Below are 26,961 nucleotides of genomic sequence, written 5' to 3'. Positions count from 1 at the left end.
TATAGGAATTAAATCTATATCTCCTACTTTAACAGGTGAAATTAGTCATTATGTCATGAACTAGTTTAGGGATAATTAATTAAGCCATAAAGTAAAAGTTTCCCAGTAACCAATTGATTACTGTTCTCCAATTCTATATTATATATGTTACCCCACAGCTTGGAATGTAACAAATATTTAGAAATTATAAGAACATTTTATAAATGATGGTTGCATAATGAAGAACACGTGACCTACTTAGTCAGCATCTCTGCATTTAAGTAGGTTACCTTGCTTGCCTACTCATGTGGATAGACCTTTCTTCCTTAGACAACTTAATACACATCGTCTCACCCCTACTATTTTTGTTCTTTTCCTTACTTTTACTTTGCTTCACTTACGTACGTACCTACCAACAATAAATAAGAAGGTTTAAAAGTTAATTAAGGATTTCTATTATTAGAACCTAGATTAATTATTAATAACAAATTAAAGTTTATATTTTTAAAAGAAAAATTAAAGAAAGGGTTGATTATGGAGGTTGTATTAGTTTGTATTTTGGTGTTATATTATTGTTCCCTTGTTAGACGTTATTTCTTTTTTAATTATTCTTGTTCTTTTAGCTTTTTTAAACTTTAAAGACTATATTAAAATATCTTTAGGCCTTTTTTTTTAATAGTTCTTTTTATTGCCTAAGTTGTTTGATATGAGCTAAGGCCTTGGCTATTTTGGTATGAAGATGCTTAAAGGCCTTTTTAATCTGATGTTTTTGAAGAGACAACCGTTCTTCCTCATTCTCGAGCCGGGAGAAAGAATCGATGGGGATGCCTGTCCCATCATATTAACGGTGATGTAGAACATATTCATTATATTTCTTAGATATCCTAATTATTATTATATATTTAAGATTATGATTAAAATAATATAAATAAGGTATAATATCCATATTAAAATCAATTCTGTCAATTTATTTTAAAAACTTTATATGCTTTTATTCTTAATTAATATATTTATATTTTACAGATAGATTAGTAAATATGGTGGGGATTAAATTAAAAGGACCTATTAAGAAAAAGAATCTTTAAGGATAAAAGAATTAAGGAGGGGAAAAATAATATTATAAACCATATAGGCTTACAGGGATGTAGAATCTTAAAGGAAATCTTTTTCCTTGTTAAAATGGGGTAATGATAGTAGGAGTGCATGATATGTGACATAGATAAATATGGATGAGGATATCTAGTTTTATTTAATGAATATGATATGGATGAATATAAATAAATATATCTGGTTTTATTTAAGGAATGTGATAAGGATGAATATAAATAAAGGTATTTAATCTTATTTATAAAAAAGGTAATAATAAAGAATATTTATATAATTATTATATTTTTTTATATATTTAATTATTCTTTTATAGTTTTTTAATTATTAATTTAAGACTATTCTTTTAAGTATAATGAAAGGATTTTAAGTCTTTTTAACGAACAGAATATACTTAACTACTTAACTTATTATTAATATTATTATCTTTAAATTAAGAAAACCTTGGATTAGCCAATCCAGTAACGACTATACCTTTCTAAGGCATAGGTTTGTCACATCATCTTAAATGTAATAAAAGGAGTTAAATGAAATATATATTCCATTACAGGAAATATTAATAAATTTATATTAAAAATATCCTTTTATATTCTTTAATATAATATAATTTAATTTATTATTAAAATAATAATTATAAGATATAATCTTAATACTTAAATCTTTAATAATAAATGTTAATTAATAATAATTTTTAATTGAAAATACCTTTTAAGGTTTTTAAAAAGGTTTTAATATGTAATTAACCATAATTATTAATAGGAATGTAATGAAAGGGGAAGAAAAGGTATATTAAGAAAATCTTTAAGACAAGAATTTTAAAAGGAAGGGAATGATATTATAATCTAATAAAAGGAAAGCTAAAAAATAAGGATCTGGTGGGGCTAAGGTAACTAATTAAAGGAGGTCTTTATGAAAGTAACAAAGATTATATATTAAAGTTTATATAATAACCTTTAAAGATCTTTAAGAATATTATAAAGATAAATAAAAAGGAGGTTTCTAAGAACATCATAGAGATAAACAGAAAAGAGATCTCTGAAAATCTCTATCTAAGAAATAAAGACCACTTAAATAAAAAATATATAAAAAAGAAATCTCTTATATATTTAATCATTTTTTTATAATTGTTTAATTATTAATTTAAAATTATTTTTTTAAATATAATAAAAGGATTCTAAACCTCTTTAATAAACAGAATATATTTAACTATTTAACTTATTATTAATATTATTACCTTTAAATTAAAACACCTTAGATTAGCCAATCCAGCAGCGATTATACCTCTCCGAGGCATAAGTTCATCATAAATTATATAAATATTTTTTTTCTTTTTTTATTTAAGGTTATTATAATATATTATAATATATTAAATCTTAATATATTAATTTAAAACTTAATCGTAATAAGTTATTAATGTTTCGTTTTTATGTTTTTAATAAAAGTCCCTTATAAGTTAATTTATAATAACAATTTTAAATACTTTAATATGTTAATTAATAACATTTTTAATATAAAAAACATATTTAATATATTTAATATAAAAGAATAAAAAATATTTATATAAATTATTAAAAATCTCTTATATATTTAATTATTTTTTTTTATAATTCTTTAATTATTAATTTAAAATTATTCTTTTAAATATAATAAGAAAATTTTAAACTTTTTTAATAAATAAATTATATTTAATTATTTAACTTATTATTAATATTATTACTTTTAAATTAAAATATTTTAAATTAATTAATTTAACAATGATTATACTTTCCCGAAACATAAGTTCGTTATAATATTATAATCTTAATTATAATAAAAATTAATTTAATAAAATTATAAATATTATTAATTAATTAATTATTTATTTTATTAATATATATATTAATTAAATATTAATAATTATAAATAATTAATTTAAAAAAATAATTTATTTTTTATAATAATATATTTAATAAAAATTAATAATTATAATTAATAAAATAATTATTTTTTATTTTTTATTAAAAAATTTTTAAAAATAAATGAAAAAAAAAACATAATAATTTAAGAAATTTTAAATAAACATCATCTCGTTATTAATGCTTAACGAGTAATCGGATAGGTACCTACGATGGTACTTATGGATAATGGATGATAACTTAATCCTCAGTGGGGGTTTGCGGCGTAGTTGGCGCCAATGAGAACCCCCTGTATCCGGGTACCGGCGCTGACCGGTTTGTATCGGGCGTCACTAAAGGACGCTGTACGCCGGTGGACACTTCCGTTAAATAGTACGCACGTTGCTCTTACCTTTACGTCGCGACCCGTCATACTTAGGTGAACAGGGTAGGCCCTAGTAAATGCAGGAACGCCATCTCACCTAATCTGGAAGTGGATACATGTACCAAGGAAGGTACAGATACCTCGCGCCTGCCTTATACTACCTATGTACCTTATCTAGCATCACTCGAGAGTTAATCTAGCGTACGTACCTAGGTAAATGGCTCCTTCACTATTTCTAAGCCTTCATTTATTTCTCATATAATTGCCTTCTTCAGTCATCCTTCTCCAAAGATTCCCCGTGGATGGCAAAATCTTCCTCGGATTCAGTTACATCATCTTTGGCGCGCTTCCCATCAAAAAGCCCAGAATAAGAGTCATTTATTCACGCCAAGATCCCAGTCGCTTCCGAGGAAACCTCGTTGTACGGCCGGGTCAAACGCGGACCAAAGCCGGTGTGGTTGAAGGAGTAATAAGTGACATTGGGCTGGGTCAACCTGGTATCACGGTACAGGTCACATCTCACGACACCATTCCATATCACAACGTGGAATCCAAGAAATTTAGCGAGTGGCCTGTTTCTGTGGGTTTTATGGAAAGATCCGAACCCTGAACTCAGAACTTATATCAGGGTCCAAGGGGGGAGAGTTGGACAGACAAGAAATTTAAGTGAGCAACCGAGAAGGAGGAATCGATATGGCACCTCAAGGCAACAAGAACCAGTTATTCCTGGGCTTATTCATACACAGCACTAGCCTGGGTGAACTCCAGTATCTTCACAATACCGCCATCTGCGTGGAAAAGTCGGGCAAGATCGTTGCTGTTGAACAAAAGTGCGACCAAAAGAAGGCCGAGGACACGATATATCCTAAGTTAGGCTGGAAAGCTGATGACGTCGTTGTTACTACTACGAAAGATGGCCAATTCTTCTTCCCGGGTTTTATTGGTAAGTACATTCATTATCTTCCAACCAAAGCGCCTTCCCCTATGTATTAGCTAATCAGAACTAGATACTCATATTCATGCACCACAATACCCAAATGTAGGCATTTTTGGCAAGTCAACACTACTAGATTGGCTCAACACCTACACATTCCCCATGGAAGCTTCTCTATCCTCCCTCCCAAAAGCTCGTAGAGTATACACACGATGCGTCCGACGAGCCTTGGCCCACGGAACCACTACAGCCACTTACTACGCTACCATCCATGTTCCATCCACCAATCTTCTTGCCGACCTATGCCTATCTATGGGCCAACGCGCATTCATAGGCCGTGTATGTATGGACGCCATGGGTCCAGACTACTACCTCGATGAGTCCGCCGCACAGTCTCTCATCGCGACACAACAAACTATCGACCACATCCACAAAATCGATCCGGGATATACCCTCGTGAGTCCAATATTGACACCCCGCTTCGCGCCATCCTGCTCCCGCAAAGCTATGACAAGCCTTGGTAAACTACACGAGAAGACGGGAATACCTATTCAAACCCACATTTCAGAGAACGTCGACGAATTGAAGTTGGTAAAAGATACTTTTCCTGAATTTCCCCATTATACCGGTGTGTACGATGCCCATGGGTTACTAGGTACCAAAACAATCTTAGCGCACGCCATCCATCTTTCGGATGAAGAAGCGGATCTTATTGCGAAACGTGGCGCCGGAGTATCCCATTGTCCGTGTAGTAATTCCGCCCTAACGAGCGGTGAAGCACGTGTCAGATGGCTGCTTGATAAGGGTATTGGCGTGGGCCTTGGCACGGACGTCAGCGGCGGATATAGCAGCAGCGTACTCGAGGCGGCGCGGCAGGCAGCCTTGGTCTCAAATCACTTGGTCATGCCGAAGAAGGGCAACGAGTACAACGAAACTAACGGAAACAAGACTATACAAAAAGCAAAAGGGACCGAGCGCGCTAGACTAAGCGTTGAAGAAGTTCTGCATTTAGCGACACGCGGCGGGGCTTCGATCGTTGGACTCGTGGACCGAATCGGTGGTTTTGAGGTCGGCATGGAGTGGGACGCGCAGCTTATCGGCCTAGGGCTAGTCGACGAGACACCCGAAGAAGACGATACCCTCGATAGGGGAAACGTGGATATCTTCGGTTGGGAGAAGTGGGAGGAGCGTGTGGCAAAGTGGGTGTTCAATGGAGATGATCGTAATGTGAGGAAAGTCTGGGTGAGGGGACGGCTCGTGCATGAGCGGATATGAAATCGCGGTAAATACCTAAGTACGAAGGAGGAAGGCGATGAATTTAGCTCCGTAAATAAAGGGTGTGTGGTAGAGTACATACTGACTTAGACGTATTTAGTATACAGCTCTTAATATTCAACCTGCGTAAACACAACATGCAAATGAGACAGTGATATGCCAAGTCGAACATGTACAGAATATTTATTATTTTGCCTCATTGCTAATGCCTGAGCCGAATCTGCTCTCCTGTCCTGCAAGTAGCCTAATGCTCTGTAATAAAAGCAAAAATGGTATCATTGGGAATCTTTAGCCATATGTACCTACACACCTGAAAAAACTTCACAACCAAAAACTCACTTAAAGATACTTTTGGTATCGTGACCTAACACCATAGCAATTCCATAATAGCCTTATTCCTATCCAGCCAACTGAATGTGCTGTTTCATTCGTACACGTGTAGGGTGTATTTACCCCCTCTCTACCATCATTTTCGTTCCTTCCATGTTGTTTCCGCGTTCTACATTTCTTAGTAGGCGGTATAGTGCCCAGCGGACAGTATGTGCTACTATGCACATCTTAATGCGTAGGACCACTAGCCCTTAGTATGTCGTACAAGGCCTGATCGTCCGCGCCGGAGCCATATCCGTGTCCCGAGTAGTTGGGTACATTGGATCCGTGATTATTATACGCAGGCTGACTAGAGCTTCCAGTACCGCTGTATTTACCGCTTCGGGTACTATGGTAGCTGCTTTGGTTTGTGTTGCTACCGTTGTTATTGGTATTGGGGTTTTGGAAGCCGTACCAATTCTGCTGCGTTTGCTGCTGATTGGTGTTTGCCTGTTGTGTACTAGAGTAAGAACCGTAGGACTGGGGCTGGGATTGGGGCTGATTATAAGATGGGGCTTGACGTTGAGCCTGTGGCTCAGCTTCCCTGGTTCCATAACTATGGGTCGTTGAGGTCGTTGTTGACGCCGTAGGACGTGCGGTATTTGTATGTGCCTGGGCGTTCTGCTGGTTTCCTCTGGTCTGTGAAGTTGGCCATTGGGTGCCGGTAGCACTATGAGAATTGTATCCGACGGACGGGCTGAAGGCCTGCAAAAGCGGGTTTGATGGTGTCGTAGTGCGAGCATGGTCATATGCTGGGGCTGATGAGTACGAAGTCGACGTTGTGGTGACCGGGTTTGGTCGATACGCGCCAGGCTTGTATGTGATGCGAGATGAGCTCTGCTCATTACTCATGCCATCATATTGGGCCTGGGCCTGGGTCGAGTTGTCATAACGCGAATAAGAGTCATAGTTCGGAATTGAGGTTGATGGTGTTGTGTTGTACGGCGGATTGACTGCGGCTTGCGGAGCCTGAGGCAGGGGGCGTGAGGTGTACGCGACGGGTGTATTTGTTCGTGATCTATGGCCTTGTCGGGACTTTGGCTGAGCCGCAGCCTGATATGGTGAACTTGTTGCAGATGAGGGCTGACTTTGTTGTTGCACTACGGCTTGTGGTATTGCCATAACTTGATTTAAGCTATCGTGTGCTTGTTGGCTTGCCTCCACTCCTGATTTACGCGATCTCGACCGTTTGGGTTCTTGCTGCTTAGTCAATGTTGGTGATGTCGACGCAGTGTGTACTGTCGTGTGTGAGGCATTCCAGTTAGATGCATGTTGCGGAATAACTGGTGCTGGTACTGGTGTTGGTCTATTTTGACTAGCTGTTGGAAGACTGCGACGGCCGGAGGTCGATGTGCTCGGCTTCTTCTGATGTGTTGCCACGACTGGTTGGGTATAGCCTAACCCCGACTGGTGTTCATTATGATGAGCCGTTGATGAAAATGTCATATTAGGTGAGGTCGGAGATCGAGTCTCACGCGTTTGAGATTCGGGGAATGTCAAGGTTGGCATAGTGGTATGTCCAGATGACATTTGAGGATTTTGCGGGAATGTGAGGCCAGTGTGACTATCTTGGTAGTACTGAGATGGCGGAGGGTTTGTTGTGGTGTGACTATGCTCAGTAGGGCCCGACAAAATGTTAGGATCCGGAATAAATTCCTCATTGTCAGGATCTAGAGGTGGTGGAACGATAGTTGGTGCCGAGTGCTGCATTAGCATTTGGACTTGAGGGCTTGGAGAGCGTGGAGCTGGTGACACTAATGCTGTTTCTTGTTGTACTTGATTTAACGCTTGGAATTGCTCCATTTCTCCGGGTACATCAGAATCCTCAACTTCTGCTGCTTTAGTAGCGGGCTTCTCCGACTTTGGGCGTGGTTTTGCTAGTAGATAGACGCATTCTAAGCCAGCATCTTTACAGACCGAGCATGTCGGGTGCTGCTTCGTACACTGTCCCCTGTTAGCAAAGAGATATCACTAAGGAAACATGCTATCCAGTTACTTACTTTGACCTTTCTGTCCTTGCAGGTCTTGCAACTACCACGCGTCTTCCTTCCCGATGGCTTTAGGGTAGAACTCGTAGTCCCAACCTCACCGCTCTGTTCTACCGGCAGGACTGCACCATCAGCGATAGGAACTTCGTTTTTTTGGTTCTTCAAAGCCTTTCCTCTTGTACGCTTCTTCTTGGTCGGTGTCTCGGTTGTTCCCGAGGTGGGTACTGACGCAGAACCGCCTGCGGAAGTTACGTTGGCGGATTGCTCCTGGGCTGGAGTCGAATTTGTTGAAGAGCGGCCCTCGTCGCTCGGATGAACAATTCTCAATCTTTCCGCACCATATCTCGCCAACATCTCCAGGGAAGTAGCCTGAAGATCCGGCGCCTGGTTGGAAAAGATACTAAATTGTTCAGCAGATAGTGTAGTGGGGTCAATGCCTCTGGCATTAAGGAGATCTAGTGCCAATTGTCTTCGTCGTTCGGCCTCCTCGGGATGGACGTTCAAAACCGGCATCATACGGGGATCGCTCGGATTGGTGCCCTGAGGCTCAACACTCTGCGATTCGGTATTGGTCGCAGTATTTTGACCATCCCCAATCGCTGGCTCTCCCATCGGTGCTTCCGGCGCCTTTCGCTTCTTCTTTGGGCGCTTTCTACGAGGTCCCTCCTCACCTTCCGTCGGCGGAGGTCGCCTGACCTTAGAAGTTCTCCGACTATTTCCATTGTTCTTATTAACGGGTGCGGGCTGTGGAGGAGGTGCGAGAAGGTCCATTAATTGTTGAACGGTCTTATGGATAGGTGTGTGGCTGTACTTGACGATGACGCCTCTGGCGGATTTGGAGAAGGCGACGGAGAGAGTTCCTCGACAATCGAAGGCGGGACGGGCTATTATAGTGTTAGAATCCTTGTTTTAATGAAAGTGACATGTCATTCTTACAGGAATTGGTCGGATCAAGGCTTCCCGGCCCGCTATGGCTGCCAATTACAGGTCTTTCGGTATTTTTTGCATTCGCGCGATTCCATGCTAGCAACGAATCTTTACAAATGTATGTAAACGTCCAGCCTTGTGCATTCCTGGAAACCTCTCGGGCAATCCATGAACTACTATCGATTACTCCTATTGCGCCGACTATATGCTTTGCGACGGTTCGCTGAAGGACGGGGTCATCGGGAGGTTGATTCTGTACTGTTTCGAGGACATTTACGGATCGCGCGATGGCATATTGATGCACAGGGTTCCCAGGATTGACGGTGCCATCGTTTGAGTTGCTCTCGGCATCGGCGCTCAAATGGAATATCGTATTATGGCGGAGCTCGAATGTCAATGAGGCATGTTCGGCTCGCGTGTCAGATAGCTTCGAGGCGAGACTATGATGTAGTTTGTCCTGGACTTCTTGGACGGAGTTACAGACAATATTCCCTCTCGAGGTATCTAGAAGGAGATCCATTACGACGACGACTCAAGGATCATTAGAACTGGTAAGTTCTACGGCCCCCGAGGGTCGCCGTTTGTACCGCGCATGTGATGCGACGGGACGGAAATGTAGCTGCAAAGGTGGAGTGGATAGTATTTAGACGCGTTTGCAGGTTGGGAATAAATCCGAGTCGTTGCTCCGGGGCTAAAAGTACATAAGGCCCGAAGCGCTGAACAAACGCTCACTAAGTCACTAACCAGACTAGGTTAGTCGCTTTTAAGGCGGGGTTAGTCAGATTAGATTGGCATAAGTACCTCGGTACCTTATATTTTCAACCATCAAATTCAGACACGTTCATCTCTTTCGATTACATGTTTTTTATAGAATAGCCTCACAGATACCAATGTGAATGAGAATGATTTTATACACTATGGGTACATCGTCCCTAGTTGAAGAGCATATCACTGAGCCATCCACAACGCCGAAAGCTGATTTACAAGTGCTCTAGCCTTAACCGATAGATATTCCCAGCCATCTGAAATTCCTCACACATTGTCGATAACCCACTCCTCTAGTCTCTCGACGAGTGTCTTCTTCAATCCTTTGGAGTCAATCCCGCGGTCGTTGAGGATTGGCTTCAAGTCAGCTACCGTCAATTTTGATAGGGTGCCATCATTGTATTTCTTCTTCAGCTCGACATTGCTCAACCCCGTACTACCAGAAGCTTTTGTTGCCGTCGTCCTCGGTTTCTTTGCTGGTTTAGGCGCTTCATCATCGTCAGATTCCATTTCCCGCTTGAGAGCCTTGGCATCCTTTATCAAGCCCAAGACATCATCCGCAATACGGGACCATCCCTGGATGTATTCACCACACCTAGTGTGAATGGCTTTATATTTCGGCACAGTTGCGTCGTTTGGCTTCTCAGGTACTTCTTCCTCCAGTGCGAGGGCTTGAAGAATTTTATAATGCCATTGGAGCGCGGGGTTCGGATATTTGGCGGGGTTGTAAGTGGCTTTTGGTAATTGCAAATTGCCAATGATCTTGTTCATCATATCCGTTAACGCGTCCGTGGTTCGAATTAATTTCACATCTGCAGGACCCTCGCGTACATCGTCGGCGTATGGAATCGGATATAGCCATAAACCAGCTGGTATAAAATCCATTCCCGACTTCTGGTCTGACTGCGCCTTGGAGGGTATAATGGCAACCAACTGCGGATTGCCGTTCGTTCTAGCGATGTGCCATGCGATACCAATTTTCTTGGAGTCTAGAAGTTTTCGCCACAATGCAGTGAAGACACGTGATGATCCGATATAACCATCTTCACTGGGGAAAATGAAGATGGACTTCTTAATGGAGGCCCAAAACCCTAGCTTTGACCTATCTTTGAAGCCGATTATTCGGATTATCGGATTTCCGAATTGTCTGATTGACTTTTGCTCATCCTCGCTGAAATAAACGTATTCGCCGCCAAATTTATAAGCTTTCTTCACCTCACCCGTCTGTACTGTTCTGGCGCTATCTTCGGCAATATGAGCAGTTTCGCCCGAAGCAATCTGGGCCTTCTCGCCGTCTAACCAGACGTAACAGCTACGAGCTGGGACTTGCTTTTGAATGATATTGTATCCCTTAACGGAAATTTGTAGTCCAGGGCCAAGCTCAAGTGGCATATTGCTGAAATATGCTCGTTTTGGAGTTTGCCTCGAGTTGATGTTGGATATAAGCGAATTGAGAAGAGTCAAACCATTGCCAGACTTGGATGTCGAGACTTTTCCTGGGTGTGCTTCCTCAACAACTGGATCCCGATAAATGATGTCCTGGGCTCTGTCAGTGAGGAAACCAAAATACTAAACACTAGTTGAAACCTACATTGTAAAATTTACTAAAGTCAAACTTCTCATCACCACGAGTGATCGCGAAGAGCTCGATAGTCACACCTAGGTCGTACAAGTCCTTGGCACGACATGCTGCGGTTTCTTTAATTTGCTTGCTACCCTTATGTGGGTTATCATTGTCCGTGATAATGAACAGTCTTCGAGACCCGAAGTTCGGCGCTTTAGTAGTGAGAAGATTATTTGCTAGGAAAAGCAAATGCGACATTTGGGCATCCTCGCTCGCTGGTACAAGGACTTCATCTGCGTCCTCCCCTTCTTCAACAAGGTCCTTTAAGTTCTTCACGTCTTCAGCAGCGGGGATGTCTAGGTCGGTGTAGACATAGCAATGCGCATATGGAAGATTCTGATCATCTCGGTATTTTGTCTTTTCAGTGCCGAAAAGTATTATACCCATCATATCCTTGGGATTCGATATGATCCGTTGCTGCATCACTTGATATGCGCATTTGAGAGCTGCATATACAGGTGGGTCTTTGTCTGCTTTCTTGTCATTTGATTCAGGAGGCGGCCGAAGCATCGACTCGCTAACGTCGATGGCAAAAATGAGAGCATCTTTTTGTGCTTTGTAATCCTGAATGGTATTTAATGAGTGTATTTTCACAACCCGAGGCGTAGAAAAATACCTGTTCACCAATCTCATCTTCATCATCTTCCTCCTCTCGCTTCTCGTAATGGTCGGCCATTATGGATTTTATTGTGACTGTCGTAGGTAGAGGGGGAATATGTATGTGCCTAATGCACTGAGAAAGGAAAAAAAAGAAATTGTATGCTGAGTTAAATTTTCACAAATGGTCTCTTTCCAATTCAACTCCTGGGTGCATAGCTACTACCGTGGAGCTTAAATACATGGGTACCTTCTTAGGCAGCTACCGCGATTGACCGCGTATGATGTAAAGTGGTTTGCTGAAATAATCGCCACGTCAGGTGATCTCTACCTAATTCTGGAACTGCTAGGAAATTGAACAGATTTCATTGGCCAATCTCACAGAAGCTGATCGGACCCGGACTCTCGGATGCCGAGTCTGAGCTTATTTCAATTAATTCACGGCTAACTTTTTGACTTTTTCATAGGCGGAATTCATTGATTTGTCGAAGATATCCCTTTTCAACTTGTTGGCTCATACTTCATTTTGACCATTTTATCTAATTGTATTGGAGAGACTGAATTTGTGCGATATGACGACGTGGCATTCTGTCGCGCACCTCTCGCGCAGAGCAGCAGCTGGTTCTGCGACTGTCAGCTCTCCTTCGTCATTAAGTCTCCGATTTTCAAAGACCAATGCGCCACAAACGAGGTCTTTCGCAACACCTGTACCGCCTGTCACCCAAAATGCAGCCGGATCGAAGGGACCGACAGCAATGGTATTCCTGAATATGGGTGGTCCTTCAACAGTGGACGAAGTTGGCGATTTCCTAAGTCGTCTGTTTGTATGTTCCTTCAATGCATGATTCCGTTTTCATACGCGATTCTAATTGTAAATAGGCAGATGCCGATTTGATCCCATTAGGTCGACTACAGAATTACCTCGGACCCCTTATCTCGAGCCGAAGAACCCCGAAGATTCAAAAACAATATGCAGAGATCGGCGGCGGATCACCTATTCGAAAATGGTCGGAATACCAGAACGAAGAGATGTGCAAGATTCTCGACCGAATATCGCCGGAGACAGCGCCACATAAACCATACGTCGCCTTCCGTTATGCGAACCCTTTAACCGAAGAAATGTACAATAGACTACTTGCGGACGGGTTTGGGAAGGGTAAGGGAGGAAGAGCAGTGGCGTTTACACAGTATCCTCAATACTCTTGCTCTACGACAGGAAGCAGTCTTAACGAGCTGTGGAAGTGGCGGCAACGATTAGAAGGTAAAGATGGGCCTGGTGCAATTCAATGGAGCGTCATTGATAGGTGGCCGGTTCATCCAGGCTTAGTAGAAGCCTTTGCCAGCAACATCGAGAAAACTCTAGAACAATATCCGGAGGACCGACGTAGCCGAGTCGTATTATTATTCTCAGCCCACAGTTTGCCCATGACCGTGGTTAATAGAGGTAAGAACTGCGAGTGTTATATCCAAGGCGCTTCTCATTGACATTGATTTAGGTGACCCATATCCTGCTGAAGTTGCCGCTACAGTATATGCTGTAATGCAACGACTAAAATTCGCCAATCCATATAGATTATGTTGGCAATCGCAAGTCGGACCTCAGCCCTGGCTTGGACCCCAGACTCAAAGCTCAGTTGAGGAGTACATCGCAAAGGGACAAAAAGATCTCGTTCTAATTCCTATCGCATTTACATCTGATCACATCGAGACGTTATTTGAACTCGACAAAGAGGTAATTGGAGAATCCGGCCACGAGGATACTGTGAAGCGGGTAGAAAGTCTAAACGGCAACCCCATCTTCATTGATGCGCTTGCAAACCTCGCAAAGAGTCACTTGGATAGTGGCATAGCATGCTCTTATCAGATGGGTCTTAGGTGTCCTGGCTGCAAGAGTGAACGATGTGCCGAGTCGAAGAAGTTCTTCGCCGGACAGGAAAATGCATTCGCGGTGTAAGATGTATATACCCCCTTTACTCGAAAACGAGTGTACATATTTGAGGATGCAAACGAGCGTGTACTCATTATGGCTTCAAAAAAAACATCGACATTTTGCGTGGGCGTTTTGTATGTACATTATTTGGGTAGACTACTACATTCTCTGCTTTTGCAGGAATCTTGTTTTCATGATATGTACGACTTACCGATAAATGCTTTGGATGGCCACGTTATCCCTAGAACTTAATGATCTTACATCCCACTTGTGTATCTATAGCAAGTTCACTGAATCCTCATAAGTACCTAAGCTGACTAATTGTGATATAGGAGGATGCTATAAGCACAGTGGTCGGACCTTAACGAGCTGCCGAATCCCTACAAATGTACCAAGTACCCCCATAAAAGATGATGCGTCATCGATGTGCTGGCCATGACATCAATCAGCTAAACCTATCGTCGCCCTCTGCCAAGTTCAGGCGTCGCAACACTTCAATGCATCTCCCTTTATCTAGTTTGTATCAGATACAATTACTTTTTATCCCTCTGATTTCAATTTGTCTGTATCTCCCATATCTAGGTACATCGAAACTAGCAGCAATTGCTTTTTTGAATCACAATTTAAGGGTTTGCGGATCCGTGGCAAAAAGCACGGAGATAGATTAGCCCATTATAAATCGTATCTACTGTACCCCATGCATTTTTACCAGGAACAACGATATGATCAGACCCAGGATCCCCAACCTTATGTGCGTATTGCACCACGGGTGCCCACTTCCGATAGTGTACACTGGCGCACCTTGATGGGCTTACAAACCCAAAACATTACTCTACTTGGCTAGTGCCTGAAACACAGCATATTTTATGCATGTAGATACTTAGGTACTTAGATACTTGTATAGAATTAACAAGCTGTTTTCTCGCGTAAGACGACTTAATATTTTTACTAGGTTGTTGAGTGGAATAATAATACTTAGGTAGATGAAAAAGAGTACAGCGCACAGCCATAATCATGGATATCATGTATATAGCCATTGTATTGATCCCACGTTGATGACATGGACAGATGGACTAACCCGGACCCACAGGATCCCGACGATGTGGGATTCGATGATAGAACTAGCTTATCTTTCGTACCCTACCTGCGCCGACCTGCGCCTACCTAACTCGTTCATTCTCGTCGTAACTTTCGCATCATTCCCATTTCCCCAACGTCTAGCGCTGGCACTTTCCGGACGTTGGAACTTTCGAATCTTCGACAGAGTTAGGCTTTAATTGGATTCTTCATTACACACATCATTCATTTAGTTGGACCAATGACATTCTAGATTACATATAATTAGACTTTCGAAGCATCAAGTATACATCCACACTCTCTCGCAACCATTTCATTTTTCTTCTACTCAACAGATTATCAAGATAGAAAACAAACTCCAAGTCCGTCGGAACAGATAAAAGATTAGACTAAGGACCATTATTTACAATTGGCCAATTAACCATTACTATATACCCCATACGACGACTTCATGCCGAGAACCCGAGTCATATCACGAACCTCCGGCATCGTCGGCCAATACTAAGTCACACCACTCGAGCGTATGCGCGCATCCGTTACCTTCAGTTTACGCACTCGCAACAAGCGGTGCTCAACGTAATTGACTGAATTATTCCGGAGATTGTGCAAAACACATACTAAATAGTCAAAATGACGAGCGCGGCCCAACCTACCAAGAAGGATAGCCAGCAGATAGTGATGATAGACGAGGAAGATGGACGCGAGGAAGCAACCGAAACAAGTCCGCTGGTCGGCACAGGTAGTTCAGATGATGGATCAGAAAGTGGTGATAATAGAAAGAGACAGGAAAGTTGGATAGGTTACGAAGATTTTGTTGATTCCCCGTGGTATCGGAGACCCTCGGTAAGTCGTGCGCGAATAGAGCCGAGAGAAGTTGAATCTAACTACCGCGATCAGGTTTATTGGCTTCTTGGGCCATATTTCCTGTTCACACTTGCATTTGGCGGCATCATTGTGCCAAAGCTCAACTTGTAAGTCGCGTAACAGCATTAACCCCTTCATGAAGGAAAACTTGCTTACAATGGTGACTTGTTAGAATTGTCGACTTAGTGTGTCGCAATTATTTCAGCGAACGCCAGTTGATTGATCCGAATTTCAAATATGCGCCAATAATCATGGGCGCCGACAATCCTCAATGTAACGATATACCTGCAGTTCAGAAGAGTGTTGCGACCTTTACTCTAGTTATAAGCGCACTCACCGGGGCTCTGAGTGCTTTCACGGCACCAAAGCTAGGAGCAATGTCTGATCGATATGGTCGAAAACGCCTCATGGTGATATCATCATGTGGTGGTCTGGTTAATGAATTCATCACCATACTAGCCGCGAAATACCCCGAAACAGTGAACTACCACTGGTTAATCCTGGGTGCTCTCTTTGATGGCATTACTGGCTCCTTCACAGCGGGCAGTATACTGGGTAACTCGTATACGAGTGACTGCGCTCCTCCGTCTAAACGTGGCGTACATATCGGCTATCTTCACGCATGTCTGTTTACTGGGTTAGCTTTTGGTCCTCTTCTTGCCGGATACTTCGTCAAATGGACTGGATCGTTGGTATCGATATTCTACGTGGTTCTTGGCTGCCACGCCGTCGTTATCCTGTTCTTTTGGTTCTGTTTGCCGGAATCGATATCTAAGAAACGTCAAATGGCGGCACGCGAAAAGCACCGAGAAGAAAACGAAGCCACGGCCGTGCAGCTGAGATCAGGACTTCCCGGTTCAGTCGAGAACTTTGTCGGACCGCGGGTCGCTTCATTCCTGGATGATCATATGGGAACTTGGTTACCAGTAGTTCTAAGCGCGAATCCACTGGCGCCTCTTAAAATACTCATCCCAAGTGGGAGAAACAATGGCCCCTTGCGACGGAACCTAATCCTCCTTGCCCTTATCGATACGATGATATTATCTTCGGCAATGGGCGCGGGTACCGTCATTGTGCTATATTCCGAGTACATATTCAAATGGGGAACCCTTGAAGCCTCTAGGTTTGTATCGATCGTTAGTATGGTACGTGTTGTTATTCTCCTCTGCATTCTACCCGTCATCAATTACATCTTCCGTGTACGGCCGTTACGGCGTCAAAGACGTGAAAGTGGTGACACGAACGTGGTTGAGACGAACTCCGGCGCCGATAACCTAGATGTGTGGCTGCTGCGGATTGCGCTCCTCAGTGATGCCGCGGGTACAGTTGGTTACATCTTCGTCCGTCAAGAACAGCTATTCGTACTGTGTGGTCTGGGAACAGCTTTCGGTGGCTTGGCTGGTGCGACCATCCAAAGCGCCATCACGAAACATGTTCCGGCTCAGCGTGTGGGATCCCTACTGGGGGCCATCGGCCTGCTGCACGCACTTGGACGAGTTATTGCTCCTGCCCTTTTTAATGGACTGTACGCCCTCACGGTAGAGACATTTCCTCAAGCGTTTTTCGTCCTATTAGCTTCCCTATTTGGACTGGCTGTCCTTGGAAGTTTCTTCGTTAGACCGCATCGTAAGTGATAATATCCTATTTCGACAATTAGATGAGACTGAAATCAGCTAATTTTCATACAGTCCATATCAAGGATGACGGTTATATCGCAGTGCCCGTGCGAGATCCGGGTGATAACCGAGATTTAGGTATTATGTCCGACGAAGAGGTCCAGAGCGAGACCTTACCACGGCTTTAGAAGAGGCTTCCGATCAAGGGGGCTTCACATTTAAGAAATATGATAATTATACATAAACTTGATATATGCGATACTATTGATACTTTAAGTCGTCTTGTCTGCTGCTAATATGTTCACTCCAAGAATTTGCGCACGGATTTCCAGCAGGAAGCGGTGTACGCTTTGATTGACACATGCGTATGACAGGTGGTAGGACTATCTTACAGCTGACGGCTTCCCTTGCTTAACCAACCCCTCCACCATTAGCTCCCTTTATCTCAACCAGTACATTGCTTTTATACTAATCCTACAGGTACACTACATGTATTCATAGCCTTTGAACGTTACCGACCAATTATAGCGGCCCCCAAAGCATACCACGTCAGCTTTGTAGTGATTTATTTCAGTCATTCCGGCCAATCAATATTACTGTGTAACCGCTAATCGTACCATGAACAGAAGTAATCACAGATTTATAAGCAAGATGAAAAATAATAAGCAAAGACAAAAAAGAGCCACCAAATCCAATCCCAACCCGTTCTAAGTTCCTCAATCAAATTTCCGCAGAATGCCCGCAACCCACCGTCAGAAAGCATGTATTGCCTGCGCAGACTCAAAACGAAGATGCGATAAGCAACTTCCTGAGTGCCAGCGATGTCTGGACAGAGACATGTATTGTGTTTATCCGCAGCCTAAGCGACGACGTAGAGATCCGCCAGTGTCTGATGGCCAGGTTGGAGATCTTCCTAACCTTCAGAATTATGCTGGCGTCGATGCTTTGGGTAGCGAATTGGATCTTGGGGACTGGGGTGTCATAGGAGCTGGTGATCTCGATGTTTCTCTGTCAGATATGGTGGTTCCATATATGCCAATAGCGCCATCTTCTACCACCAACACATCGTCGACTCAGGGCGTTACACCCGAAAGTGTCAACTTGCCAAACCCATCATGTCCTTGGTTTCTCCGAGATGAGACATGGATCATGCAACAGAACCTCAAGGACACAGGATCTGTTACATCCGTCGCACTGGAACCTTTTATCCAAGCTGTGGAAGAAATGCTGCAAAGCTGGGTCAAGGATGGTCATAATAGCTTTATTCACCGGCGTTTGTACGAAGATGGCATGCCTACATGTCTTCAAGATGCATTTACCACACTTTCCGCATACATCAACCGCACTCCCGCGGTAAAAGGAACAATCCTTCAAATCGCCGAAGAACGTTCCCTCGCGCTCGCATCCCAAACTCCACCTACAGTCACCGGCACCAAAGGAATCCGCGCGCATCTAGCGCGCACGCAAGCCCTATTCATCTACGAATTCATCCGACTCTTCGACGGCTCCGTGCGCATGCGCGCCTCCGCCGAGCGTCAACTTCCCATCCTCCGACGCTTCCTAACACAAATGTGGGACGCCGCGAAGCGTTTCTCCGAAAGCGATGCTATTCTCCCCCAACGCCCGTTCCAATGGGGTATCAGTGAACTAGATCGCGAATACGACTCCGTGAGCGAGTTATGGCATCTTTGGATCTTGAGTGAGAGTGTGCGACGCACGCATCTGGTTGTTGATACGGTGTTTAATATATACCAGATCATGACGCGTGGGTGGACGGATTGTCCTGGTGCTGCTATGTTTACGGCACGGAGGGGGCTTTGGGAGACGGAGTCGGCGGTGAGGTGGGGGGAGTTGTGTTATGCGAATAGTACGCCGTTGCTGGTTGCTGCGCTTCAACCTGAGGTGCTTATGGCGCAGCATTCAGCGGGGGAGTTTGATGATTTTGCTACTATGTATTGGTCTTATGTCGTTGGGCCGGATAAGATGAGGTGTTGGATTGATAAGGGGAGTACGATGGAGAAGACGGTGGGTTGATGATGGATGACTGCTGGGCGGTCGCGTGAATGATTTATGCTATTTACTTTCGTTTATGTTTGATTCACAATTCCCCAATATGCGCAGCTGGGATTGAAGCATGGTTGAAGGTAGAAACTTCGAGGAATTTTCCATCTATGTTGAATATTATCGCGAGTTGGGCGTGGTGTTTGTTTCGAGGGCTTAAAAATCTTATGGTTCAGAAATGGCGTTAGAAAGGCATGGTCAACGTTGGACTTTGGGTATAGCGGAGGTGTTTTAAATGATTATTAATAATGATGTGGACTATAGAAATGATAAATGCCAATACAATTTTGCTTGGCCCGTCGAGTGTATGAGCCTTCTATGGGTGATACGACAACAATGAGACCCAAAAGTATGACCATCTCAACATTCTATCCGCAGCAATCTATATCTCTATGTATAGATAAGATAATTTAAAAAAATAATGCTGTTGAAAATCCCCCCAAATATTAAAACTTCTCTAGTTCATACTTCTACACCAGCACGATCTACGCAGCCATAACAACGACGTCCTCCGGTGCTTTCGCATGTGTAGGAAGTCTACTCCAGGGAATAAGAGCAGTTACCAGGAATGCGACACCGGACATGGCAATACTAACGGCGAAAACCGCTTTGATTCCATGCATATATGCAAGAAGAATTCCAGAAAGCTCCTCGGGAGGAAATACTTCCCGTAACTTCGTGGCGCCCGTCGCGATCACTAGAAGTGGATCAACTGTGGGCGCGGTAGAGGGGAGTTTGGCAACCAATTGATTTACAAATGCTGCCTGCGCTGATGAGGTACTGAAAGCACCTCCGACTGTTTGGAAGACTATTTGAAATTTCGGTTAGTTAAAATTCACAATTCGGAAACAATGGGGTTATTTTCACTTACAATAAATATTGGCAACGACAGCCGCCAAATCCTCAGAACCTACGTTGGCTTGAACGATGTTCAGAGCGTTCTGCGAGGAGAAAGCCATAGCAGAACCAGTGAGGATCTGGTAGCCGATCCATTTACCAGTCGAGGTGTCAATATCATAAGTGTAGAGCAGACCACATCCGACCGTGGCCACCGCCGCACCAATAAACATCGTTGGCGCCGCATGGCCAGTCTTAGCGACGACCAAACCACCGACGACGCAGAATATACCGATCGAGATGACGAAAGGCAAATTGTCGACACCAGACATGATAGGGTCTGCGCCGCGGATACTTTGGAAGTATATCGGGAGGTAGTAAAGCAACATGTTGAAGTCGCCCATGAAAAAGAATTGGTAGGGGGCTGTACTCCACAGCGCCCTCTTTTTGAACAATCTGGGGAGCAACATGGCGTATTCACCCACGAAAATCTCCCAGAAGAATAAAGCGACGGCTATAGCGACGAATCCGACGAGAAGACCCACGACTTGGCTGCTATTCCAAGCTTGCGTGGTGCCTGCGTTTTGAAGGCCGAGGATGAAGCATACAATTGCTCCCATGGCCAATGCGATACCAATGGGGTCGATATGTAGTAGCTTCTCCCTGAGGCTAACATCGGGTGTCTTGGCCGCACTCGGAAGATGGAAGAAGCGCAGAATCACAGCAGCAGTGACCCCACCGACAGGTAAATTGATGTAAAAACACCATCGCCAAGTCACCCTCTCCGTAAACGCGCCACCAATCGGCGGTCCAAGTGCCGAAGCAAGACCATAAGTCAAGCCAATGAATCCCATCAACACAGGACGAAATTTCGGCTCCGCGCTAAAGGCCACGATACTCGTGCCCCCTACACACATACCAGCGCCGCCTATACCCGCGATAACCCGTCCGACAATCAGAGCCTTGGAAGTCGGCGCAACACCGCAGACCAGGCTACCGACTTCGAAGATGAGGATTGAGACGAGGAATGTCCATTTGATGTTGAAGTATTTAAACGCCTTGCCCCACGCTGCTTCGAGACCGCCGAAGGTCATGAAATACGCTGCGCTGTACCAGGATACATCGTGTAGACCGCCGAATTCGTCTGTGATTTTGGGGATTGCCGTTGCTACGATAGTCTATAATCTCATGTTAGAGGTAAGATCGATGAGAAAATAGGAATTGGGTTCTTAGGTGAGAACTTACTTGGTCTAGGGAAATCAGGAACACACTCATTATAGACGCGCCGGCGAGGAGGTAAAGCGTCAAACCGTGAGGATACTCGCCTACAGTAGCTACCTCCTGGTCGCTGCCTCTTTCTTCCTTCTCGGAGTTGGCGTAGAGATCTCCATTGGTCGGGGTGGAAGTCCCGGTTTCGGCTTCGGCCGAGTTGGACTTTTCTTTTACACTCATATTGTCTTAGGCCGTGATTATCGTCGAACTTAGGATTAAACGTATAGACGAAATAAGAATAGTTCAACGTGACTCATTGCTTGCAGTTTCTTCAGGGTAGAGCTATATGAGGCCTCGGAAAGCTTAAGGGTAAAGTCACAGCTTTCCTCCTTTCTACCTAGTGCTTCGGTATCTCTTAAGTATCGACCCGAGGCAAAATACATACCTATTAATTGAAAATTTTCAATTGAAGATCAACAACAATAAGCTTACCAATTGTATGCATTTCAGACGTGAGACGGGTAGATAAGCGGGCGGTATGCGGTCGCCTGCGGTGGTTTGCGGCCATCTTGCGGAAAACTTGCGGGCGATTTGCGGAGGACATGCGGAAGTGCGAGTATGCCACCTTAGTATTTCCTCGACTTTGATATGTCTCTCGGAAATTATTTAAGCAATGTGCATCTTCTAACAAAGGCATTTCGGGGAAATTGATTCTTTGTCGGTCTGCCTTGTTGGAAAAGTCGCCTTGATTTTTCAGCATATTTGATGTGTTAATCCGCTGTAGGCTGTCGGGCTTTGCCCCTATATACCTAGGTATGTATACATGCTTCTTAGGTAAGCAGAAGATTCCGATCTTGAACTACTGGAGAATAACGCCATGACTCTCGGAACCGTATCTTCTTGTTGTAATCGAAATATTGTCATTGGTATTGACATTGGTATTGGTAATATTAGAAAGTGCCTGCGTTTTTTTCTGTCCTTTGACCCCCTGGATCATATGGATTTCGAAGAGCCATAAAACGAAATTTATATTTTAATGATAAGACGAAATGTCAGATTAATTAATTGATCCGGTTTTATATATATTTATAACTGTTAATTAACTTTCTTATTATAATTTAATACCTTATGATTAACCCTTATATATTAAGTGGAATATAAATTAATTATGATAAAATTATAATTAAGGGATTTCTTATTTTTATAAAATAAAAAAAAAAAAAGATAATAAATATATATAATAATTATATAATAAAAACATATAATATACTTAATTATTATATGGTTTTTTAAAAAAATTATTTCTTTTAATTTTTTTTAAATAATTAATATTATATTAATTTTATTATAACTGTCATAAATTAAAGAATTTATTATAATTAAGGTCGACATCTTTTATTTAATTATAAATAAACCATAAAAGAATCATAATAATTATAATTAATATAATCTTATTAATTAAACCTTTATTAATTTAATTAACTTAATTATCATAAACTAATAAAAGATGATCATTTTAAAAACTTAAAAGAGATAAGATATAATAAATTAAATTATATTTAAATCATGGGTTATATAAAATTTATTAAATTTAATAAATTTATTTATAAAAAATAAATTAATTAAATTAATTAAATTATAATAACCTTAAATATATGATAAACCTATGTTTTAAAGAGATATAATTATTATTAAATTAATTAATTTAAGGTGTCTTAATTTAAAAGTAATAATATTAATAATAAGTTAAGTAACTAAATAAGTTTTATTTATTAAAAAGACTTGGAATCTATCATAAACCAGTAAAGGATGATCATCTTAGAAGCCTGGAAGAGGTGGGGTATAATGAACTGGTAACGGAAAAGCCATAACATATATATGATTTATAAATCTAATGGATTTAATTATATAATTAAAGATTAATTAAATTAATTAAATTATAACTAAATTATAAGATATATATGATCTATTAAATCTAATAGATCTATCCATAAAGAATAAATTAATTAAATTAAGCCAGATCATAATAACCTTAGATATTAAAAAAAAAAGGAAGAATAATTATATAATTATAAATATTTCTTATATATTTAATTATTTTTTCCAATAGTTCTTTAATTATTAATTTAAGATTATTCTTTTAAGTATAATGAGAGGATTCTAAGCCTTTCTAATAAATAAAATCTAATTAATTATTTAACCTACTTGTGACGAACCTATGCCTCGGAGAGGTATAGTCGTTATTAGATTGGCTAATCCGGGGTTTCTTAATTTAAAAATAACAGTATCAATAATAGGTTAAGTGGTTAAATACATTCTTATTCGTTAAAAAGGCTTAGAGTCTTTTTATTATACTTAAAAGAATAATCTTAAATTAATAATTAAAAAACTATAAAAAAATGATTAGATATATAAGAGATTTTTTTTTTATATATTTTTTATTTAAATAGTCTCTATTCCCTAGATAAAGACCTTTAGAGATCTTTTTTTTGTTTATCTTTATGATGTTCTCAGAAACCTCTAGAGGTCATTATATAAGCCTTAACATACAATCTTTATTGCCTTTATAAAAATTTCTTTTAATTGGTTATCTTGGCCTTATTAGGTCTTTATTTTTTGGCTTTTTTCTTATTAGGTTATAATATTATTCCCTTCTTTCTGAAATTCTTATCTTAAGGATTTTCTTAATATATCTTTTTTTTCTTCTTTATTACATTTTTGTTAACAATTATGGTTAATTGTATATTAAAATCTTTTTGGAAATCTTAAAAGGCATTTTCAACCAAGAATCATTATTAATTAACATTTGTTATTAGAGATTTAAATGTTGAAATTATGTTTTATAATTATTATTTTAATAATAAATTAGATTATATTATGTTGGAGGATATGAAAGAATATTTCTAATATAAATTTGTTAATATTTCCTACAATAAGATATATATTCCATTTAATTCTTTTTATTATATTTAGGATAAATATACTTACCTCTTTAAAAAAAAGGTCGATATCTAGCGGGAGCTTTAAGCAATGTTTGATTGTCAGAAGGAGCTTTTTATCTGTCTTATGTACATTAAGTAATTATAGGAAATATTAAAGGAAAAAGAGGTAAAAATGGTTTAATATAACTTTTTAAATCTGGAAAAAATAGAGGAATAGGAGTGATTAATTATGGAAAAGGAGAAAATAAAGATATAAATTAATATTACTTCTTTGATTAATCCTTTTACCAGGTTTTCCTTTAGGGATATAAGTTTTAATATTTTATTAATGATTAATCTAGGTTTTAATAATGAAAACCCTTAATTAATATCTAAATCCTCTTATTTATAAGGTATTCCTATGATTTCCAAATATTATTCTCTTTTAAATAATTAAATTATTTAATAAAGTATTTAATCTAACCATTAATAATCCTAGAATCCTAAATGACCTTAATATTATATTCTTTTAAATCCTCTTTTAATTTAACATTTCTTTTAAATTTAACATTTTTAAATATTGGTTCTTAATTTTATATTTATTAATAACTATAAATAATAATTTATATTTGAAAAGATTTCTTTAATTAAAAAAGATCCCAACTTTTTAAAATCTAATTTCTTATTTAATTTTTTAATTTAAATCTATAATATCTTTAATATTAAATATTACTTATCTTATAAAAGATAAACTTTATCTCTTTTATATAAAATTGGTTCCTTAATTCTCTTTTTATTATAATATATTATTATTTATTTTTATAAGAATTTAAAACATTATTTAAATTTAGTTTATAATATTAGAATTCTAATAGTAAACATTTCTATTTAAGATAATATTATTTCTAATTTTGGGGTAACCTTATTTATTAATAATTTATATTCTATATTTATTTATTATTTATATAATGTTTCTTATGATAACATCCCAGTAATATCATTTATTAAAATATTATATAAGGATATAATAAATGGTAAGAGTTTTACCTAGTTATCTTATTTATAATTAATATAATTTCATAGGTATTACTCCAATGTCTAATTTAGTTGTTCCATTTAATCATTAATTTAAAAATAAGTTATCATAAAAAACTTCTATTTAACCTTTAATTTTTTTATTAAATTAATCTAAAATTTTAAAATAAAGAACTTATCTCTATCTAAAATAATCTTCCATAATAATCTATATCTATTAAAGATTTTTTTAATAAATTTAAAAGTTAAATCTTTAGTTATATAAGTTTTTTTAAATAATATAAAATAACTATATTTTATAAATTTATTAATAATAACTTATATATTATTATATTCCTCTTTAATTATTAGATATTATGATTTAAATAGTTTAATAATAAAATCCCATATAATAATATTCCATAATTTATTTGGAATCTTAATAAATTATAAAAACCTATATGTGTCACAAACCACACAGGCCTACAGGGGTATAAGACCCCAGAGGAAACCTTTTTCTTTGCCAAAGTGGGGCAATGATAGCAGAAATGCATAACACATGACATAGATGAATATAAATAAGGATATCCAGTCTTATCTAATAAGTATAACATAAATAAACATAAATGAATATATCTAATCTTATTTAGTAAATATAGTAAAAGATAAGTATAAATAAGGAGATCTAATTTCATTTATAAAAAAGATAATAATAAAGAATATTTATATAATTATCATGATTCTCTTATATATTTAATCATTTTTTTATTATTTTTTAATTATTAATCTAAAATTATTCTTTTAAATATAATAAAAGGATTTTAAGTTTCTTTAATAAATAAAGCTAATTTAATCATTTAATCTATTATTAATATTATTATTTTTAAATTAAGAAATCCTAGATTAATTAATTTAATAATGATTATATTTCTTTAAGGAATAGGTTTATTATATTTTGATAATTTTTTGATTAATATTAATATTAAATTAAAAAATAATATAAATCATTTATAAGATATCTTTTTATCATTATTAATTAAATCTTTTCTTATTTTATTAATTTTTAAAAATAAAATAAAAAACCTTTATATCTTTTAAAAATTATTTTTTAAAATATATTATAATTAAATATAAAATAAATTAATAGATCTTAACCTAGAAAATAAAAAAAAATTAAATAAAAAAAAATTCCAAAATAAAGACCTAAATAATTTATAATAGCCTAATCTATTATTATCTAAAATATCTATATTTATTTATATTATTTAGGATTTATTATTAATAGAAAAGATATTTTAATTTATTAATAAAATAATATCTCTTAAGACATATTTGTAAATTCCAGAAGTGGAAACATAGGAAGAAATCAATATCAGAACAGGAAAAGATAACCAAGAAGAAAAAAAGGCCCCTAATTAACAAATTAGAATAATAATTACCTTAAAAAAGATCAAAAAACTTAAAAAAGAATTAACCTTAAAAAAGGCCAGATTTAAGAAGATCCTTAAGGGATCCCCATTAAGAACCTCTTATTAACCAATATCTTCTTAATCTTTAATATCCCCTAAACCTTTAGATAATAATAATAATAATAATAGAAAAAATAAA

General features: G+C 39.0%; 7 protein-coding genes across 7 annotated transcripts; 4 read left to right on the top strand and 3 right to left on the bottom strand.

Annotated features, from left to right (window-relative positions):
• Positions 1–3,337: 3,337 nt before the first annotated feature.
• On the top strand, positions 3,338–5,684 carry F4822DRAFT_40676 (guanine deaminase). The gene is made up of 2 exons (XM_051458424.1): positions 3,338–4,285; positions 4,350–5,684. Exons 1-2 carry the CDS (start codon positions 4,036–4,038, stop codon positions 5,549–5,551), a joined length of 1,452 nt encoding a protein of 483 aa, XP_051319979.1. The 5' UTR covers positions 3,338–4,035; the 3' UTR covers positions 5,552–5,684.
• Positions 5,685–5,689: 5 nt separating this feature from the next.
• Positions 5,690–9,557, bottom strand: F4822DRAFT_387456 (uncharacterized protein). The gene is made up of 3 exons (XM_051456803.1): positions 8,845–9,557; positions 7,921–8,792; positions 5,690–7,864 (listed from the first exon to the last, which is right to left on the bottom strand). Exons 1-3 carry the CDS (start codon positions 9,353–9,355, stop codon positions 6,110–6,112), a joined length of 3,138 nt encoding a protein of 1,045 aa, XP_051319978.1. The 5' UTR covers positions 9,356–9,557; the 3' UTR covers positions 5,690–6,109.
• A 48-nt stretch (positions 9,558–9,605) lies between these two features.
• F4822DRAFT_387455 (ku70 protein) lies at positions 9,606–12,105 on the bottom strand. Its single transcript, XM_051456802.1, has 3 exons — positions 11,841–12,105; positions 11,192–11,788; positions 9,606–11,139 (listed from the first exon to the last, which is right to left on the bottom strand). Exons 1-3 carry the CDS (start codon positions 11,898–11,900, stop codon positions 9,868–9,870), a joined length of 1,929 nt encoding a protein of 642 aa, XP_051319977.1. The 5' UTR covers positions 11,901–12,105; the 3' UTR covers positions 9,606–9,867.
• A 57-nt stretch (positions 12,106–12,162) lies between these two features.
• F4822DRAFT_387453 (ferrochelatase-domain-containing protein) lies at positions 12,163–14,073 on the top strand. The gene is made up of 3 exons (XM_051456801.1): positions 12,163–12,645; positions 12,701–13,265; positions 13,318–14,073. Exons 1-3 carry the CDS (start codon positions 12,394–12,396, stop codon positions 13,773–13,775), a joined length of 1,275 nt encoding a protein of 424 aa, XP_051319976.1. The 5' UTR covers positions 12,163–12,393; the 3' UTR covers positions 13,776–14,073.
• A 1,170-nt stretch (positions 14,074–15,243) lies between these two features.
• Positions 15,244–17,978, top strand: F4822DRAFT_40635 (MFS general substrate transporter). The gene is made up of 4 exons (XM_051458396.1): positions 15,244–15,671; positions 15,726–15,799; positions 15,865–17,318; positions 17,381–17,978. Exons 1-4 carry the CDS (start codon positions 15,459–15,461, stop codon positions 17,494–17,496), a joined length of 1,857 nt encoding a protein of 618 aa, XP_051319975.1. The 5' UTR covers positions 15,244–15,458; the 3' UTR covers positions 17,497–17,978.
• F4822DRAFT_40624 (uncharacterized protein) lies at positions 17,460–19,598 on the top strand. Its single transcript, XM_051458379.1, has one exon. It carries the CDS (start codon positions 18,044–18,046, stop codon positions 19,340–19,342), a length of 1,299 nt encoding a protein of 432 aa, XP_051319974.1. The 5' UTR covers positions 17,460–18,043; the 3' UTR covers positions 19,343–19,598.
• F4822DRAFT_40573 (MFS gliotoxin efflux transporter glia) lies at positions 19,599–21,762 on the bottom strand. Its single transcript, XM_051458329.1, has 3 exons — positions 21,452–21,762; positions 20,241–21,384; positions 19,599–20,177 (listed from the first exon to the last, which is right to left on the bottom strand). The coding sequence occupies exons 1-3, from the start codon at positions 21,656–21,658 to the stop codon at positions 19,855–19,857; spliced, it is 1,674 nt and encodes a 557-aa protein (XP_051319973.1). The 5' UTR covers positions 21,659–21,762; the 3' UTR covers positions 19,599–19,854.
• Between the last annotated feature and the right edge of the window lie 5,199 nt (positions 21,763–26,961).

This window comes from Hypoxylon trugodes (assembly GCF_022578975.1).
Source record: "Hypoxylon trugodes strain CBS 135444 unplaced genomic scaffold F4822scaffold_1, whole genome shotgun sequence".
NCBI classification, from domain to species: Eukaryota; Fungi; Ascomycota; class Sordariomycetes; order Xylariales; family Hypoxylaceae; genus Hypoxylon; species Hypoxylon trugodes.
The sequence above is the reverse complement of the archived record's forward strand: the minus strand, read 5'-3'. Positions and strand labels throughout refer to the sequence as shown.